Source organism: Gordionus sp. m RMFG-2023, chromosome 1 (assembly GCF_954871325.1).
Source record: "Gordionus sp. m RMFG-2023 chromosome 1, tfGorSpeb1-WG-v2, whole genome shotgun sequence".
NCBI classification, from domain to species: Eukaryota; Metazoa; Nematomorpha; class Gordioida; order Chordodea; family Parachordodidae; genus Gordionus; species Gordionus sp. m RMFG-2023.
In genome coordinates this window covers 36,590,295-36,610,801 of record NC_088775.1, presented here as the reverse complement: position 1 = coordinate 36,610,801, position 20,507 = coordinate 36,590,295, and the positions used below count along the sequence as shown (strand labels likewise).

Here is a 20,507-nt window from a genome sequence, read left to right as displayed (position 1 = left end):
AAACTAAAAAATTGTGGGAGACTCCCACTGATGGGGGGAGACATGGCAAACCTGTCTACGACACTTATTTCCGGTATGGCAAACTTTTGATTTTTTTCTACCGAATTATCAATATGATCACCAAGTATATTAAAGATCTGCAAGAAAAAAATCGGGTTCTGGCTGGGCCAGGCCTAATATTTTTTAAGAAAATTCGGGTCGGGCCTGAGAAACTTTTTTATCAAAATTTATCAATTTTATTTTGATTTTTTATGTAAAATAAAATATTTGATTTTATTTATAGAAACTAGACGCCATATAACATATATCGTTTATTTAGAATTATTTATAAAAATTAATTTCTATATTTATAATAAATTCGGGCCGGGCCAAGCCGGTAAATTTTTTCAAAAATAATTTCGGGTTCGTGCCAAAAAATTTTGGATTTGGGCCTGGCCGGGGAAACTTTTTTAAAAAAATTACGGGCCAGGCCGGGTTTCAAAAATTAGGCCCGATGGATCACTAAACTATATTGTATTCCTGATGATATTAAATGTTTATTTAGACAAAACTCATTCACAAGTTGCTTAATCATACATAAGTATTCATTTAGAAAAATATTATATTAATTTTTAAAAAAAATAAACATAAAAAAATAATATACCACCCGAGACGAGAGTGGTAGCATCCGGAAATTTTAAATCATTAATTGTATTTGTTTGAAATTTACTTTTTACAAAGTTAGATTTTTTATATTTTTTTATTTATTATAATATAATAATATTAAATTTTTTATAATTATTATTTAATATTGTGCTTATAAAATAAAATCCATGCTTTTTTAGTTTATGTAAAAAAAAATAGGCTTATAATTTGTAAATAAATAAAATAAAATATATAAATCAATAAATATTATTAAAAATATGTTATTTTAGCTAACAATATAAATATAAAATATATTTTTTCTCAAATCTAATAGGGTTTATGAACCCCAGGTTGTTGGAAAAACTCTTGTGTAAGGTCAAATAATATAGTTCCATTTGTTAACTTTATTATTTATATATATTATCACATATTTGGTTTATTTTGGCTTAATAGTTTTTAATATAATAAAATAAAATATTTTAAATAAAAAGTAAATGAAGAGAACTAAAGAAGCAATTTTTTATTTTTTTAAATGGTTATCAATTTAACAAAATTATAAGTAAAAGTGGAAAATATTTAACCAAGATTTTTAAAAATAAAATATAAAAATTTTTTAAATTGTGAATTTTTAAGTATTGAGTGTTATTTTCTTTCTAACACTTTTTTATAAAGTAATAATATAAAAAAAAATATATAATTTTAGCTATTAAATGGAAATACCTTTTTGAGGCAAAATTTCTCTCTCACTCAATTTGCTTAATAACATGCAACACCCTAAAAAAATCGGAGAGTGGTTTTATACATCCCACAAACCATAATTATGGTAGAAACAATAAGTGAGCATGATACTACTGCGAGACTGTTGACCATTTTCAAAATAATTGCCCAAAGAGGGATCAATACTACAACAAAAATATGTACTCTTATTATCAGCCACAACTTATACAACCAAAACCCGATGAAGCATATTTCAAACTAACAATAAAAAAATCCCTTATGATATTAAAATCATTCTCCAGGCAAGTCATTCAACCACTCGAACACACTAAAACTTTAATAGGAAGTTTCACATGTAGAAAATATATTAGAAATTACTTCTCAATTATGGGAAGAGATACTCTACTAAAAATTCCGATAATCACGCAAGGAATGACTATCAAAAAGGCTAATATAAAATGAAACAAACCTTCCCACAAATATTTTCTGAAATTTTAGGACATTCCCGACCGAATTAGAAATAACCCTTGCCCATGCTTAACCAAAATTCAGCCGAACCGTGCCCTACTCTCTGAAATCGCAAGTAAAACAGGTATTAACAGATTGGGAAAATAAGGGGATTATCAGTAAATGTAGATACAGTAAATTGGGGGTCGCCCATCATACCTATATAAAAGGCAGACAATACATTGCGTTTATGCATCGACTATAAAATTACAATGAATCCCTAAAAAAAACAATGACCTACTTAGACGATATATTAGATTCGTTGCAAAGCCATAAAAACATCGTTACAACTTACATCAACTCGTTACTCGATTAAATGACTTCAATTTAAGGATAAGCCTAAAAAATGCAAATTAGCTAGGTCCGTAGAACATCTGGGCCATGAACGGGTTAAATGTCTAAGGGGGCTGAAACTTTTTTAAAGTTATGTTCTGTAAAAAAATATTGTTTTTGTCTATTCGTTATAGGCACACCAATTTGTTAAAGGGGGGGGGGGGACTTTTAAAGTGCAACTATAATTTTTAACTTGATGATATGCTAGATACGTTTTATAATGTAAAGCTTATATATTTTACCCATTTATTTGATCCTTTTTTGAATAAAAATGGATGGGAAATCGAAACTTGATCCCCTGGAAATCTTCTTATACAGTGGTACGGGGTAACCCGTCACAATAAAAACTAACTTAAACTTACCACTTTGATGCGGTAAAAACCTTTATGTAAATTAGTTTAATTAATTTATAACTAAGTATTTTATACCTGAATTAAAAGGATTAGTATTAAAATTAAGGATAGTTTTAGAGTTAGGTCTTGTTCAACTTAATTTAAAGGAAAAGAGTCGGACTTCTAGTCATCTTTTGAATCCGCCCATGCATTTCTTTTGTTTGTTCTTCCCCTTTCAATTTTAGATATGTGACGAAAGACCAAAATTTCTATAAACAGGTCCCCTGTACGCAACTCCGAAATTCTCAAACCATTAGCAACAGTCGATCCCTCCCCTGCTTCCAGTTTGTGAAACTAGCATACCGGGTTCAGAAAACAACAAATACTATCAAATAATATCGCTCACACCCACTACATTAGAACCTTCTAATTAAATTATATCTCGACAAATTACATTAATTTCATAGATACAAGGAAAATTCTTAATATGGGATCTCTCACGCATAGACAAGAATTCTCCATCCAATATTAAGCATGCAATAAACTGGGCCCAGAAAAAAATATTTAAATATTTAACTGAATCCAGGTTATATTCATATCAATAATCAGCTCTACCCAAAACAATGTATGTTGATTTGGAGAAAAACTTCACCAAAGATGTCGGTCGTCTAATCAAAAAAAAAATTTGGGGGAGCCTCTTGAAGGTTTCTATTTAAATAGCTATACTCAAGGCAATTATGTGTATTTTATTAACCCAATTTCCTCAGACAATTAAAATTCTCCCTCTGTATTTGTTAAATTATAAAAAAAATTAATACACAATTAATTTATACATAATATGATTGAGCTATATTATAAGGATTAAAGAATAAATATCTATTAATTTAATATAAATATAAAATTTAGTAATTTGCAAAAAAGGGGAATATGAGAAGGAAAATATAATTGAAAATCTAGCTGTTGGATAATAATCCCTCAAATAGTGAATCAACTGAGATGAATATATGAATCAGGTCCGGTTACATAGGCTGGGCCGTAATTTTTAAAAATAAACCCGGGCCGGGCCCTAATATTTTTTTAAAAAAATACCCGGGCCGATAAAAAATTTTTAAAAAATTACCCGGCCTAAGCCGGGATTAAAATTTTATTTAAAAAAATACCAGGATTAGGCCGCATATTGTAAATCAAAAATTACCATTATAATATATAAGTAAAAATAAATGATATTTTTAAATTATGTATCCTAGAAAAATAATTCACTTATCACATTTCGTAAATTTCCATTTTAGTATATATGGATTACATATTCGTAAAATAAATGATATATTTTAAATTATGTATCCTAAAACAATAATTCACTTTAACATTTCCTAAATTTCCATTTTATTACATATGGATTTCATATGTAAAAATAAATGATATATTTTAAATTATGTATCCTAGAACAATTATCACTTTCACATTTCCATTTATTATATATGAATTTCATATTCGTAATAAATGATATTTTTTAAATTATTTATCCTAGAACAATAATTCACTTATCACATTTCCTAAATTTCTATTTTATTAGGATTTCATATTCATTGAAAATGATCCTTAAAATACCGAATAGGTGTTTAAACTAAGGCCGTAGAAAGAATTTATACACCTGGTCCAAAAATTTTTTAAAAAAATCTATTCAAACGGACCAGGCTGAAAAATTTTTATAAAAAATTCCAGGCCTGGTTAAAATATAAACCAGGGCCAGGCAAAAAAATTTTAATACGCGCCGGGCCGGGTATAAATTTTTTCAAATCCGGATCTGCCGTGCCATGGGGACCTCTACAGGTCTATAATAATGATTAGATAAATCCCCTCATTTGAGTGATTTACTTTTGGAGAAATGAGTGTGCAATCATGTTTTAATGAGGCCGAGAGCAAGAGCATCGAATGTAGTGAGAACAATAAAAATATTTCATAAATACAATACCATTTTGTGATACTGATACCACTGGCACCAATGCCAAAAAAATAGTAGTCTATTGAAAAAAAAACACCAATATAACTAATCGATAATGTTATAACCTCAACATGATGTTTATTTTTGTTCAAATGTTCATTTTATTATTATGCCTTCTGGGTTTTGCCTTATTATTTATTTTAATTTCGATTTACGTTGATATAGTTAATAGAGTGTAAATTGATTTTAAAAATGATATATATATATATCATCAGAGACCTGTAGGCCTGGCCATAAGACATTTTTAATTTTTCTATCTCGGCAAGAATATTTTTTTTTTCTTTATTTAAAAATTATGTTAGTGTTTATTAATTTAATAATCGATATTCATGTAAACTATAAGATAATATATTTAGAAATAAAATTTAAAATCCATATCAAAAATATTTTTTTTAAAAAAAACATAAAAAAATAAGGTTAGAAATAAATGACAGCCATGAATCTTTAAATAATTTAAAATTGTAACATAAAATTTCGAAGCTGACTTTTTGTTTGATCAAAAGGGCCCTTGAGATTGTTTTATGCCTCTTTTGGCCAATTAGTTTGATTAGGGATTTAGCCACTTTCCCAAATGAGAGCAGTTTATACAATTTGCTTAAATATATTGTTTACGGCTATATGTGAATATTTTGGGGATTCCTTTTTTTCGCTATACCCAATGAATCGTAAGTGTTGTTTGATGGGGCGAAAATGTTTATATATATGTAGTCCCAATACAAGTGTTTTATTATATTCCAGGGGGTTAACGTATGCCCATCAGGCCGCAAGTTATTAACCAAAGTATCTCGTGGTTCGAGATGTGAAAGAACATAGGTTTTGAATAATAAATCTTGGATTATTTTATTAATTCTATCGTGCCTTACATATTTGTATCTGTTCATGAGACAATGGAGTGGATGTCTAGCTTTAGAATCAGCCATTACCCCATGTCTTTCACAGTTGTAGGGTAGAGATACCTAGCCAGATAGCCAAAGTATATCTAAATTCCATATTTGTCAAAAGATATTTACATTAGGATAGTGACTTGATTTATTTATGTCATCTATGAGCGAAATCTCCAGGCTTGAGTAGTGTAATGTGTTACACTGCTAAGAGGTGTGGTGCCTGTAGTTTGGATCCTGGACATCTAGACAATTTTGGGCCATAAAGACTAAATTTATTCTCTTTATTTATACCATAAAGTTTAATGCAATACAGACAGTCTTATGAAAAGGCATTTTATTTTAATTGATCCTATATTATTTTAAATAGTCATCGCCATAATATTTGAATTAATATCACATGATAAGAACAGCTATGGTTTGAAAGATCTAAGTTGTCAACTTAAAAAATTATTGATTTGCAAAACTTATTAAGCTTGATTATTTTTTAACCCAGAACAAAAGCCTTGAAAGGTCATTAGATTATGATTATTTTTGAAAGAATGTTGGGCATAAGCCATGAAGACTTGATCTAAGGTAATGTCATTAGATCTGATTCAGCATTACAAGATTGAAGGTTGTAAGATTACCATAAGATTATTATAAGTATTGCTTAATTGTTAAAAGCAGCTGATAAAGGGATAGATAAAAAAATATATCTCTGGTAATATAAAAGGTACTGAGTTTAAATTTGTTTATGTTCTAACTATAACCCATTTAATCATACTAATTTTCATTAAAATTGATGTAAACTTCCAAAAATGCCTTTTCTGTTGATTTGACCTAGAATGACCCATTTATAAATTCACAAGATTATAATTATTTCAATCTAAATAGAATATCTTTTCAAAATTTCTATTTATTTTCTATAAGATTATTAATTTCTTCTTCCATTTAAAGTGATACTAAATCATACTTATTTATTCAAACAATTGTAGGCACATTTATTTTTTTTTTAAATTTGTCATTAAAAAAAATTTTTTTAAAAAAGGGGTTTCAATAAAAATTATTCAATATTTTTTGTCTTTTTTGAAAGACAGGAGGAAGCATCCAAAGGCACCGTAGGAGGACAAGATGCATCCAAAGGACACTAATTTTTGTTTCTTCTGTGACAAATAAATGTCTGTCAAATCCTGGATAGGCATTTTGCCTCTCTAAATTTGAATGAGGAATTTATTTAAAAAGAAGATAAGTTTGCTTATTATAATACCCCATCAAGTCACCACTAATAATGAAATGTGTTAACTTTGGTGCAAGTTAATGCCTGTGAATAGTGTTGTAACGGCTCGTTTTGAACCGATTTTTTAAAACGGCTAACTCTATTTTTTAGGCAGAAAAATATTACCTAAGCCTCAAGATTTCGATAATTTTATATCTAGACCTTTGAGCCATCTATGAGTAAAATCTTCAGGCTTGCGCAATATTTTTTTGGATGAAATATTGAGATAGCCGTTTTTTAAAATCGGCTCAAAACGAGCCGTTTAACAACACTACCTGTGAATCTCAAAATCATATAACTTATAAATAAAAATAGCCTTTTTAAAATAGGAATACTCTGCAGCTAATAAAAATTATTATATTTAGTTTATTAAATAAAAAATATATATATTTATAAATAAATAATTAAACCTGTTGATGACCATGTATTTTATTTACTTTATGTAAAAGAAATAAATACATTGGCAAAGAAGGAAAAGTTTGTAATATTTTTACATATTCACGATCATTAAAAAATTTGTATGAAAATAAAATGTATTGGATCCCGAAAATTTGTAAAGCAAGATATAATAAAAATATGAGTTCCAAAATAATATAAAAAGGTAAAGATATATCGAATTTAATAACATAAATAAACTTAGGGTCAATATTACACTTTGTTAATAATATATATTTTTTGTAATTAAGAATCTTTTTAATGGTGTCGTGTAAGTTAAGTGTCACAGAAGGGTTTTGAGGTCACAATAAAATTATAAGGAAATAAATTTAAGATTAACAAATAAAGTAGACTTAACATGACAAACATTTAAAACTAAAAAAATAAGTTACAATTACCGTGTATTATATTAAAAGGAATAAAATTTAAGTATTTAAATATAAGGGGGAACAGTGGCGTCACTAGGGGGGAGGCGCAGGGGCTCAAGCCCCCTGAAGCAAAAAAACAATTTTTTTTTAATGGTTCCTTAATATCCCCTTAAACTAAAAAGAACTTTTTTTGATTGTCCCCTGTTTATTATAATTCTATTAAGTAATATATAGATTTAATTTTATTATTTAAAAATTAATAAGACTATCTAAATTTTATTAGATTAGATTAATACATATAAATTATATTTTCACTATGTCAGCTTGCAATCAAATTCTTTGTTAAAAATAAAATATCAATACCATGCATAATGTTTAAATATCAATTTAGCATTAGCAGTTGAAGTTTAATTGATTTTTATTAATTAAATTATTATATAACCCTAATTAAATAAATATAATGATTTATTAATTGAAAATTAACAAATTTAATATTGTAAGCCGAGTTTAAAATCACTATTTAAATAAAATGACTTTGCGATTTAAAAATTTAAGCATTAAAGACTTTATGAAAAAAAACTAAAGATAAAAGTAGCAATAATCTTGAGGACCAAAGAAGAGGATTCAATAATAAAGCTGGTGATGAACAAAGTATATTTTATACAGTTTTTAAAATTCAAACTTTGATTTAGTTGAAAGACGATTAATTGTAGTTTTAAAAGATATAAATATTGAAAACAAAAATGTTAAAAGAAAGAAAATAGGTAAATAAATTTATATATAAGTCTGTGTCCAAAATTTTTTGAAAAAATCCTTAAAATTTTCACAAATTAATAACAAAACACTTTGGACATTTAAGTTTTAAAAAATAAAAATTTATTAGTTAATTATCTATTTTAATGGAAGATTTCTTTTTCACTTGATCATAATTGAAGTTATATGTTTTTCTTATTTCCTCCCAAATTTGCCTAATTTCTATAGAATTTCTATTTAAGTCATTTTTCACCAGAGTATTAAACAATATTGATTTCTTTCGTTTTCAAGTTAAGCAAAAATTGCTTTACAATATATTTTCACCTTTCAGGAGCAGGACACTAGAAATGGAAAATTTTTTTTAAATTTTTCTATTATAATCACATAAGGTGATGTCAAAATATTAGCTAAATAAAACATAGTAAATATTTTCTATATAAATATTCAATATCTTAAAAAATCATACACTATTATTCTTTTTACATTAATAAAGATAATATTGGCTAAATTGTTTACTCAATCATTCTTTCATAATTTGATAATTATATATTTATTTGTTTATCCTAACTAATAATAAACTATATTTTAATAAAAATGCTAAATAAATTTAGAATAGTTTGCTTATTTATATATATTTTTGAAAAATGGACACTATAATATGGAATATTACTTTTTATATATTATATTTGCAAAAATAAATACACTGAAAAGAAATACATTTTAAAATTAATCTTATTTAGATTCATTGAATAATGAAGAAAGTATTGTGAATGACATGATTGTAAATAATGTAAGTATAGAAGGAAAGAAAATAGGTAAAAAATTAATTTATATATAAGATATTTTATTTATAAAATAATAGAAGCACTATGTGTGTCTCAATCTGAAGATATATGTGAGATCCAATGTACAGATATCTTTGAATGCATTAATTTTTTTAATATAATTAAATTAAATATAAAATTTTATATAGACATAGAATCTGAAGAGGATACTACAACAAGCCAGATTCTTGGTAGCAGTAGATATAAATGTATATTGGATAAAGAAGTTTTATTGCAACAAATTACATTTGATGAAATACATTTTAAAATTAATCTTATTTTTATTAAATAATGAAGAAAGTATTGTGAATGACATGATTGTAAATAATGTAGGTACAGAAGGAAAGAAAATGGGTAAATTAATTTATATATAAGATATTTTATTTATAAAATAATTGAAGCAATATGTGTGGCTCAATCTGAAGATATATGTGAGATCCATTGTATAGATATCTCTGAAGGTATTAATTTTTTAAATATAATTAAATATAAAATTTTAGGCATGGATTCTGAAGAGGATACTACAACAAGCCAGATTCTTGATAACAGTAAACATAAAGGTATATTGGATAAAGAAGTTTTATTACAACAAATTACATTTGATGAAATACATTTTAAAATTAACTTTATTTAGATTTATTAAATAATGAAGAAAGTATTGTGAATGACATGATTATAAATAATGTAGATACAGAAGGAAAGAAAATAAGTAAATTAATTTGTTTATAAGATATTTTATATTTATTTATAAAATAATAGAAGCTATACGTTTGGCCCAATCTAAAAATAACAACTATTCAAGTATATTTTTCATTTTAACAATATTTTTCTACAAATATATAATATTTGTCATAATTTTCATAAAAGCAATAATATTTTAATTTTTATATTAATATTTGTCACTTTTTTAGAAGAGCTTATAAGTATTATTTTTATTTTAACAATGTTTTTCTTCAAATATATAATATTTGTCATAATTTTCTAAAACCAATATTATTTTAATTCATTTATTAATTTTTATCACTTTTTTCAGAAGAATTAGATCTGGGTACTAAAACAACTGGTTCTATGCAACCTATATTAGGTGCCTATCCATATATTGGAATGGGTAAAGATAAACGATGCTTTCAAACTCAGTGGTACAAATCCTTTCCCTGGATTGAATATAGCATAACCAGAAACTCTATTTTTTGTTTTCCTTGTCGTAATTTTCCCACTCAACCTCAAAAAGGATACCTTTTTAATCAAGGTTATCAAAAATTTCGTAAGGTAAAAGAATACTTAACAACTCACGGAGTAACAAATGGTCATGCAACGAATGTAATTCTCTGGAACCATTCTAAACAATCTTTGATAGAAGGCACCATTAAAGAAAAATTAATAGCTCTAACTAAATCAACAATACTTGAAAGAAGAGAATATTTGAAACGATTATTCAAAATTATAATACTATGTGGTAAGTTGGAACTTCCCCATAGAGGTCATTATGAAAGTAAGACAAGCAATAATCAAGGAAATTATTGTGAAATATTAAACTGTTTGAAAGAGTGTGATCCATTTTTAATAGCATATAAACCACCAGGCAATGCTCATTATTGCTCACCTCAATCACAAAATCAAATGCTATCTGCAGCTGGAAACTTAGTAAAGTCATAGCATCAGAAATAAGGGAGGCAGGCTATTTTGCTGTCATGGCTGATGACACTCGTGATGTTAGCTCATATGAGCAATTTAGTATATGTGTTAGATATGTTGATAAAACAAAAACACCAAAGCAATCTTTTATATCTTTTCAAAAAGTTGAAGACTTAGATGCAGAGTCATTAACGAAGACATTAATAACAACCTTAAACAACAATTCCATAAATGCACGTTGCTCATGCATATGATGGTGCAAGTGTTATGAAAGGGCATCTTTCAGGAGTCCAGGAAAGATATCGCCAAAATCACAAAATGGCTATATATGTGCACTGCTATGAGCATAAACTCAACCTTGTACTGATCTCTGCCTGCAAATCAGTACCTCAATCTAGAAAGTTTTTTAATGTATTAGAAGTTATTCATGCTTTTTTCTCAATATCTGTTATCCATCACAATAAATTTCTTGATTTGCAATTAAGATTAGGGTTAAAATCCAAAAATATTGATGCCTTGAGTTCTACACCTTGGGGATCCCATATTAGAACTATAGAGGCAGTAAAAATGACTTTCCCTGCAATTATTTCTTATCTAGAAAATATAGACCATGGTGATGTGGTGAAAGCAAAGGGAATTTTATATATTCTTTTACAATATGATACAATTATGTGTATGTTTATATTCCAAAAATTATTATCTATGTGTTCCAATATTTCTATTTTTTTGCAAAAATCAGATTCGGACATATCAACAGCATTGGCTCTTATTGAGTCTCTTATCAGTTCTTTGTCAAATTTAAGAAATAATTCGTATTTTTCTTCATTATTTACCGAAGTAAATAAATTTTGCAATTTATATAATATAAAAATAACAAATAAAAGAGCAAATATACCTTCTACCATTTTGAATAATTATATTCAAATAGATGATATTGTTTCTTCTAATCATTCTGATCAAACAGAAACTTTTTATAAGTGTCATATCTTTTATCCAATTTTGGATATTATGATAAATGAATTAAAAAAGAGATTTTGCCAAGAAAACACAGATATTTTAATAGCTATAAAAGCTTTACATCCCTCCTCCCCCCTTTTTTTAAATAATGATATCATTAAACCATTTATCTTACATTATAATCTTCCTGATCCAATGGAAGAATACATAATATTAAAGGCTTATATTTTAACCTATAATAAAAAACACGAATCTACGTGTAAATCAATAATAGATTTGATAAAAATCTTACCCATAGATATATTCCCTCGTATATTTAATTGCCTTAAAATTGCGTTAACTATACCTTTTAATTCCTGCTCATGAGAAAGATCGTTTTCAGCATTAAAACGGGTGAAAACATATCTTCGATCGGCAATGGGTCAGGAACGATTAAATTCGTTGGCTCTATTGAGCATAGAAAAAAATATTATTAATACCATTCCTATAGCACATTATAGATGAATATGCAATAATGACTAGCCGGCGTAGAGAACTTATTTTATAAATAATTTAACCTTATAATTTTTGAAACGCAATTTTAGGCGTTAGTATCTGCGAGTAAATATATCGTTTAATATTTATTTTATAAATTTTTTTTTCATATCCAAAATTAGCTAAAAGACATGATGCTTATAAAAAAAATTCTTTTTGAGATAGGAAAAAATCAGAAAAAAACAGTAAATGCTTTCTTTTGATATGACCAAAGTTTCTGAAAAATTTAATTAAAAATATTTGAATACATTGACAATAATATAAGATCTTATTTGCTTTCATCATATCATTATGGTACTTATTTTCTAGCTCCCAAATTATTTATTTCTAATTTGGCACACTTAAATTGTAAATAACTCAAGGCTTCAATATATTTGCATAATTTCTTCCAAGATTTTAGGTGTTTTTGCTTTATCAATATATCTAACATATATGATTGCATAATTAAGATGAGCAACAATGATCAACTGGTCCAGTAGTTTATATAGGATTAAAAATGGAAGATAATCTTTTAGAAATTTAATATCTCACAATAATTTTCTCGATTACTTATCTAGCGTCCATCATGTCATCTAAGAGGAAGCTCTAACCACCATATAGTTTTATGATTTGGATTGGTCGTTTATATTCTCTTCTTCAAGAATTGTTGATTTGGTTATAAATTTTTCCTTATTAGTCCATTCTATAAAACTTTGTCTAAAATGGTAAGAGAGAGATATATTAGTTTCATGACATTTGTTAATGTTAGTTGCTTAGAATTATATTGCCTTATGGGGTTTTTAAAAACATTAACAGGCATATGTATGAATTAATTAATCGGTTTTATCACTTGAAATTCTTTAGACGCGAAATTTTTTATATCAGCAATTTAAAATACTTTATACTGTAGTAAATCGATTTTATATTGAAAATTTTGTAGAAATGTATTGTTTTAATTATTTATATTCTTCTAGTCTTAATTATTTATATTCTAGTCTTAATGATATTTATATTCTAGTCTTAATGATCAATAAATTAGGGGGCCCCATAAAATTTTTTTAGTTGAGCCCCCTGAGATTGTAAAGGCTAGCGACGCCCCTGAGGGGGAATCATCTTCGGAGGTAGAAACCTCAAGTCAAAATATTTGTTCAAATATTGTTCAATTTTTTTTTTTTAAATGGACCAGAGAAATCCAAATTCCTTGAATAAAATTCAGGATAATATAAAAAATAATAGGCAGGATGTTTCTGTTGATAAGGCAGGAGATGTTAACCATCAAGAATGTGTTAAAATCCTTTACTATTATTGATTCTAGGTAATATATATAAGGAATTAAATAAAATAAATAATGTAAATATTAATATATGCAAAATATCCCATAAATTTCAAAAATAAATTTTATTGCATCAATCTTTAATATATAATATAAATAAAATGTAAAAAAATATATACATTAAAAATATTATTTTTTAATTAGAGACCTGCAGAGGTACCATATTTTTTGGCCCAGCCTGGGTTTTATATTTTCAGGCCCTCGGCTTTTTTTTTAAAAAAATTTCAGGCCTGGCCCAGATTTTTTTAAAATATATTATCTTTATTTTTTATTTTTATAGCTAATAATGGTGATTTCAAATATTTAGTTTTAAAATATATGGCACAGCCCAGTCCGGATATTTTATTTAAAAAATACATGGGTAGGGCTTAGGGCCAGGTCTGCAGAATTCTGTTTAAAATTAATAATTTAGACAAATTAGGGGAAGAGAAAGCGAAAGAATTTATTTAATTATTTAAATAAATTTTTTCCCATTATAAAATAGTTAAATTATTAAGAAATGGATCTTTCATGGTAGGTACTACAAAGTATTGGGGTCATTCCACGTCAAATGAGCATAAAAAAATGAGATTTTCGGCCGACCCATTTCGATTTTTTTAAAATTTGGTAAGCAAAGAAAGGTCAATGTAACTAAGAAATAGCCAAAATTTTAGCCTCCTAACATTTATATTTTTGAAAATATTAGGGTTCAAAGTAGCAAAAATGACGTATTTTTCCCATTATCTCTTAAAAACTACATAATTGTAAATAACGAATTTAATATCAAAATTACCTACAAAGATTCTACTTTTAGATAAAAAAAAATTTATTTTTTTTTCCAATTTCCGGCTATTTTATTTAATATATAAGTACTAAAAACGATTTTTCGGAAATAATACGACCTTCAATTTTTTAAAAAAATTTAGTAAACATTATTAAACTCTTTCTTTATATTTATAAAAAAAAATTGGTCTGGGACGCGGCCATCTTCATTCTCAAAATCGATAAAAATGTTAAGAAAAGTGTATAAATATTTTCCCGAAAGGGGGCGTCTTTGTATAAAATTATATATTAATCAGTTTTTAATAGTTTTTCTTGGACTATTTGATATAATTTAAAGGAGTATTCATCTTTTAAGTGAAAATAACAATAAATGGGGCTTTCATTCAATTATAGAAATTGTCTATCGATAAAAGAAATTTAATTTATTACTTTATTATAAAAAATTTTGCCCATATAACATATATTTAATGAATATTATTCAACCAAGTTTATAGTTCTTGAATATATGAATCAGAATCTTGTGCATTTCATAGACGCCAAAAATAATATCAAAATTTTCTCTACTCAATTTTGTAAAATAATTTGATATTTTTAAAATATTACAAATATTAATTTATTACTATTATGAAATTATATACAAAATAAAAGTATTATCATAAAATAACCCAAAACAATATAAATATTGGATCGGATTTTCTAAAATCAGCATAGCCTTACTAAATTAGAATAACAATAAATAAGTGTTTCAATCAATAAAATAAATAAAAATTTTAAAATTGATTAACCCTTTCGCGCCCAGCGAGTTCATTTGTCATCAAAATTTTTAATCAATTAATTTTTATATTTAAAGAACCTAATGGTTGGTACTTAAGGATATTAATTTATAAAACAATATTTATTATTTCGTATTTTATCAGTAACCTGTCCAAAATCATTATTTTATTATATCAAAGTACATGTATTTTTTGTTCATGGGAAATATTCCGGGCGCAAAAGGGTTTTAATCATTCAATAACACATGCTCACCATATTAATTCATTTTTTAATTAATTTCTTGATATTTTGATTTCTATCAACACCTAACCCCAAGTCTGGAAAAACTATAGACGAATATACAGTTAAAATTGTACAAGAATTTTATTGTATAGACGAAATAAGCAGAATCATGCCAGGCAAGAAAGATTGCGTTTCGATTTTGACCAAAGACGGAAAAAAGAATACCATACATAAGAGATTAAATTTAGATAATTTGAAAAAAATTTATATATTTTTTTGATGTTAAAATTGGTTTTTCGAAATTCGCAAGCATTCGCCCAAAAATTGTATACTCGTGATTGCAGCTACCACCAAAATTTTAAATTAATGATCATTGGATCAAACTTAAACAATGATCTTTAAAACATACAAACCTATTTTACACTTAATAATTTGTAATTCGCCTCAAACATCCAGTTATATGGGCAAATGTGATAATTGTCCAGGGTCAACACATTTACGCGATCAAATAGAAATATTGTTTCGTTCTAAGGACATCGAATTTATAACATGCAAACAATGGCTATCCGTAGATAGAACCACTCTTGAAACAATAACCAAACCAGTAGGTGAATTTATCAATGCCTTTTTTGAAAAAATGGAATCTTTATTACTCCATTTTTTTATTTCAACGCAACAATCGTTGTATCAAAACAATCTAAAATTGAACTTAGACGAAGACCAATATTTAATTTTGTGATTTTTAAGAAAACTATAGCTTTATACTTCAGGATGAAGTACAAAATTATCATTGGAATAGGGCTCAATCCACTGTTCACCCTTTTCTTATATATTATAAAGATAATTTTGCCAATATTTGTTGCCTAAATTATGTTATGATATCCGAATCTTTGCAACACAATATAATAGCAGTACATAATTTCAAAAAAACATTGGTAAATTTTTTAATTAATAAAATTTGTAGGCCAAATAAAATTTTTTATTTTCCGGTGGATCCGCTGCACTATAAAAATCGTAAAAATTTTATTAATATTTGCCATCATGAGATGGATTTCGAGGTACAGGCGAAATGGCATTTTTCTGCTACAGCACACGGGAAAAGTGTTTTTGATGGGATTAGCCGCTAGAGCTAGTTTACAAGGCCTTACTCAAAGTACACATCATATGAATTGTATGAGTTAGCTAAAGAAAATATTAATGTCATATATTTTGAAGATGACCAAAATAAATTATGATTACGAAGATCTATTACTCAGAGAAAGATTTTCAAAAACTAGATCTATACCTGGAACACACAAAATACACACCTTGATTCCAACAGATTTACATCAATTTAAAATTAAATGTATTCCAATTCAATAGAAAGTACTTTAGAATAGTTATCATTTAATGATGAAAATATAATTATTGAAGAAATATCAGGATACCTAACGTATCCTTATGATTCTAATTGGTAGTTAGCTTTGTTTTAGTGAAAAATCAAAAGCAGGAAGAAATGTATATAAAGTTTTTACACCTATCCGGACCTTCTAATTCCTTTACATTTCCAAGTATAGACGACACTCTTTACTTGCCCAAATGTCATATCTTAACATTAGTTTCACTGTTAAATGCTACTGGCCGTAGTTATACATTGTCGTCACAAGAAAGTAAATGCGCTACCGAAAAATTAGAATCCTTTGAAAGTGACTTTAAATTTAAATTATATCAATTTTTTTAATATTTAGGGCGCCATATATGAAATGCACAAGATTCTGATTCATATATTCAATATTTATTAAATATATGTTATATGGGCAAAAATTTTTATAATAAATTATAAATAAAGTAATAAATTGAATTTCTTTTATCGATAGACAATTTCTATAATTGAATGAAAGCCCCATTTATTGTTATTTTCACTTACAAGATGAATAATCCTTTAAATTATATCAAATAGTTCAAGAAAAACCATTAAAAACTGATTAATATATAATTTTATACAAAGACGCCCCCTTTTGGGAAAATATTTATACACTTTTTTAAACATTTTTATCAATTTTGAGAATGAAGATGGCCGCGTCCCAAATTTTTTTTTTTTATAAATATAAAGGAAGAGTTTAATAATGTCTACTAAATTTTTTAAAAAAATTGAAGGTCGTATTATTTCCGAAAAATCATTTTTAGTCCTTATATATTAAATAAAATGACCGGATATTGGAAAAAAAAAGAAAAATTTTTTTTTATCTAAAATTAGAATCTTTGTACGTAATTTTGATATTAAATTTGTTATTTACAATTATGTAGTTTTTAAGATATGCTTAAGGCAGATAATGGTAAAAATACGTCATTTTTGCCACTTTGAACCCTAATATCTTCAAAAATATAAATGTTAGGAGGCTAAAATTATGGCTATTTCTTAGTAACATTGACCTTTCTTTGCTTACCAAATTTTAAAAAAATCGAAGGGGGTCGGCCGAATCGTGGTTGATTTGTCATGGAATGACCCATTGTTTAATTAATTTAATTTTACTTATGACCCATTCGGCAGTAAATGAGGTAGTAGGAATGGTTAATAAATATTTATATATTAAATTAGGGAAAGCAGAACAATTTTAAAGTACTAAGGTAAAATAAACGAATAGTTTTTCCAGTCTGAATCATAAGTCTCAGAATTATCATCATCAGAAGAAGTAGCTAAATAATGTATTAGTAAAAATAATTTAACTAAATAAATTCACAATTCTCAGAATCTGACAAATCTTTAGATTCTTTAATCTCTAGGTCACGTGTAATAATTACATCCTCCATTTTAGCCGTCATAAATATTTCCAAACTTTAACATTTCTTCAAAAATTTGACTAACATCGACCAAAATTTATTAAAATTTAATAAGGCTTCCCACTTATTATATAATTTAATATGTATTAAGGAATCACGCCATTATAAACCAAAAATCACTTTGTTATGGACAAGTGTAGTAAAACAATAAAAGAATTAATTTTTTTTTAATTTTTAAGTGCCTCCACTCAAATTTTTAGAAGCAGTTGCTTCGGACCCCCACCCATTGTTGGGGCCACTGAGTACTTTCAAAGAAATAAAAGTGGAAATAATTTCAAATAATGCCAATTTAAATATAAGACACAAATTACCCAGTAAAAATAATATCCTTATAAAAGATAAATCACTGAGTAATTGGAATATTTCACAGTGTGGGATGAACATAACAAATAAAAATATTCTGAAGGAAAAATTACTTAATTGCAAATATCGCCATAAAAAATTTAAATAAGCAAAAATTGTGTGTAACCATAATGCCTGGTGGAAATGAAGGGGAATGTGTGATTTATAAGAAACATAAGGATCCAAATCCTTTAATTTGGAAAAATATTAAATTATAAAGAATGATTGAGGACAACATTGATGACTTAGATGTTCAACTGTATATCATGAAACAGCAAAAGAGATGAGATCTAATGATACATCATTAACATATTAATTGTTGTTAAATATAAAGTATTATGTACTTTGTCCAATACATTTATATTATGGGAAATTAGAATATAAAGATACTGGACCTGTTTAGGGTGGGTGTGTTATATTTAATTAATTAAATAACAAATATATATATTTATATTTATAAATAAATATTTGGACTTGTTGCTGACCATGTATATTATTTACTTTATGTAAAATAAATAAATACTGTGGCAATGAAGGAAAAGTGTGTAATATTTTTAGATATTTACAATGATTAAAAAATTTGTAATCACAATTAATGAAGAGTTATTAAATATTAATAAATGGTCATTAATGGATATAATCAACATTGTTATGAGATTGCATATTAAATTTTTCTTTGCAGGATTTATAAATGAAGTATATTATATGAAAATAAAATTCTAAAAATTTGTAAAGCAAAGTGATATAATAAAAATAGGAATTCCAAAATTTAAAATAAGGTAAAAACATATATCGAATTTAATAATATAAATAAACTTAGGGTCAATATTGAACTTTGTTAATAATAAGAGTTTTTTTGTAATTAGAATCTTTTTAAAAATGTCTTATATCTTTTCAAAAAATATTTTATAAATAATTTCTTCATCACTAAGGTTACATGTCTGAATTTATCCATCTTAATATGGATTATTTAATTCATATAAAATAAAAGCTGTCCATAAAAATTTATTTGAAACAACTTTGTGTGCATTAGAAAAAGAATAAAAATAAGTTAAATATACTATAACAATGCAAATTTTAGATAATTTCAGTAATATATATTGACAATTTTTAAATAAATATAAATAAATCAAATTAATTAGAGAAATCCTACTTGATTTAAAATATGCAAAAAATGATTACTCTATTAAAGACTAGATATAATTAACTGCAATTCAAACTTACATTTTGATTTCTTTTTCCCCATATTTTCATTATCAACAGTCTTATTGTCCCATTTAACATTCTTTTTGCTTTGAGGTTTTTTAAGCTTCATTTTAACTGATGGGCTTGCCTAAGAAAGGATAAACAAAATTTATACAAATAGTAATTGGCATAATGATGGTTAAATATCAATGTCTTATTAAGCATACGTCTACTACTGTTTGCTCCTCAATTGTCTGAGTATTTGTTGATGAGTGTGAGATATTCTGCATCCCACTTAATAATTATTTTAAAAATTTTAAAAATTTAGTTCCCCTTGGAACATCAAAATCTAAAAATTCAAATGACAGTTTACTGTCAATTAATTGAATTTTCTGATATATTTCTGTTATTTTCTATTAAATTATTTTATTTTTAATAAATATATCTGGTAAAATAAATTATGTTAATTTATGACATGTTTTAAATATAGTAAAAACAATTTATATTAAAAATGTATTCCAAAATTTGAATAATTGTATTTCTTTACTTCTTCGATAAAATATTTATAATGAATAAAACAGATGAACAAAAAATATAAAATATACAAATCTGTAGACCAAAATAAAATACTCTAGCGCCAATAATTAGGAAGAAAGATCCAGATGAATGTATATTTCTGGATGTGCTACCAATTGTCAGGACCTCTGTTTATCTGTTCTCTAGATTTTTAATAGAAAAAAGGCACAGTTGTCATAAGTTAATAGAGTAGTTGCTGCAGTATTCAAATATAAAATTTAATATAGAACATTTTATTATTTAATTTTTACTTTCATCACACATATTATTCGTAATATTGAATGACCTGTTATTTTCTTATCATATTTTATTATTATTTCTTATTAAAATTAACATTTCTAAAATTATATATGA

At 26.1% G+C, this 20,507-nt stretch overlaps 1 protein-coding gene across 4 annotated transcripts in view; it reads right to left on the bottom strand.

Moving 5' to 3' along the window:
• Positions 1 to 19,938, bottom strand: part of LOC135931766 (uncharacterized) — a 48,180-nt gene extending 28,242 nt beyond the window's left edge. For all 4 annotated transcript variants that reach the window (XM_065469058.1, XM_065469057.1, XM_065469060.1 and 1 more), the window contains exons 1-2: positions 19,805 to 19,938; positions 19,617 to 19,725 (exon numbers count right to left, since the gene is read on the bottom strand). In XM_065469058.1, the coding sequence (XP_065325130.1) occupies positions 19,617 to 19,725; positions 19,805 to 19,867 (172 nt within the window). In that variant the 5' untranslated portion in view covers positions 19,868 to 19,938. The remainder of the gene's footprint in view (positions 1 to 19,616; positions 19,726 to 19,804) is intronic.
• Positions 19,939 to 20,507: the final 569 nt, after the last annotated feature.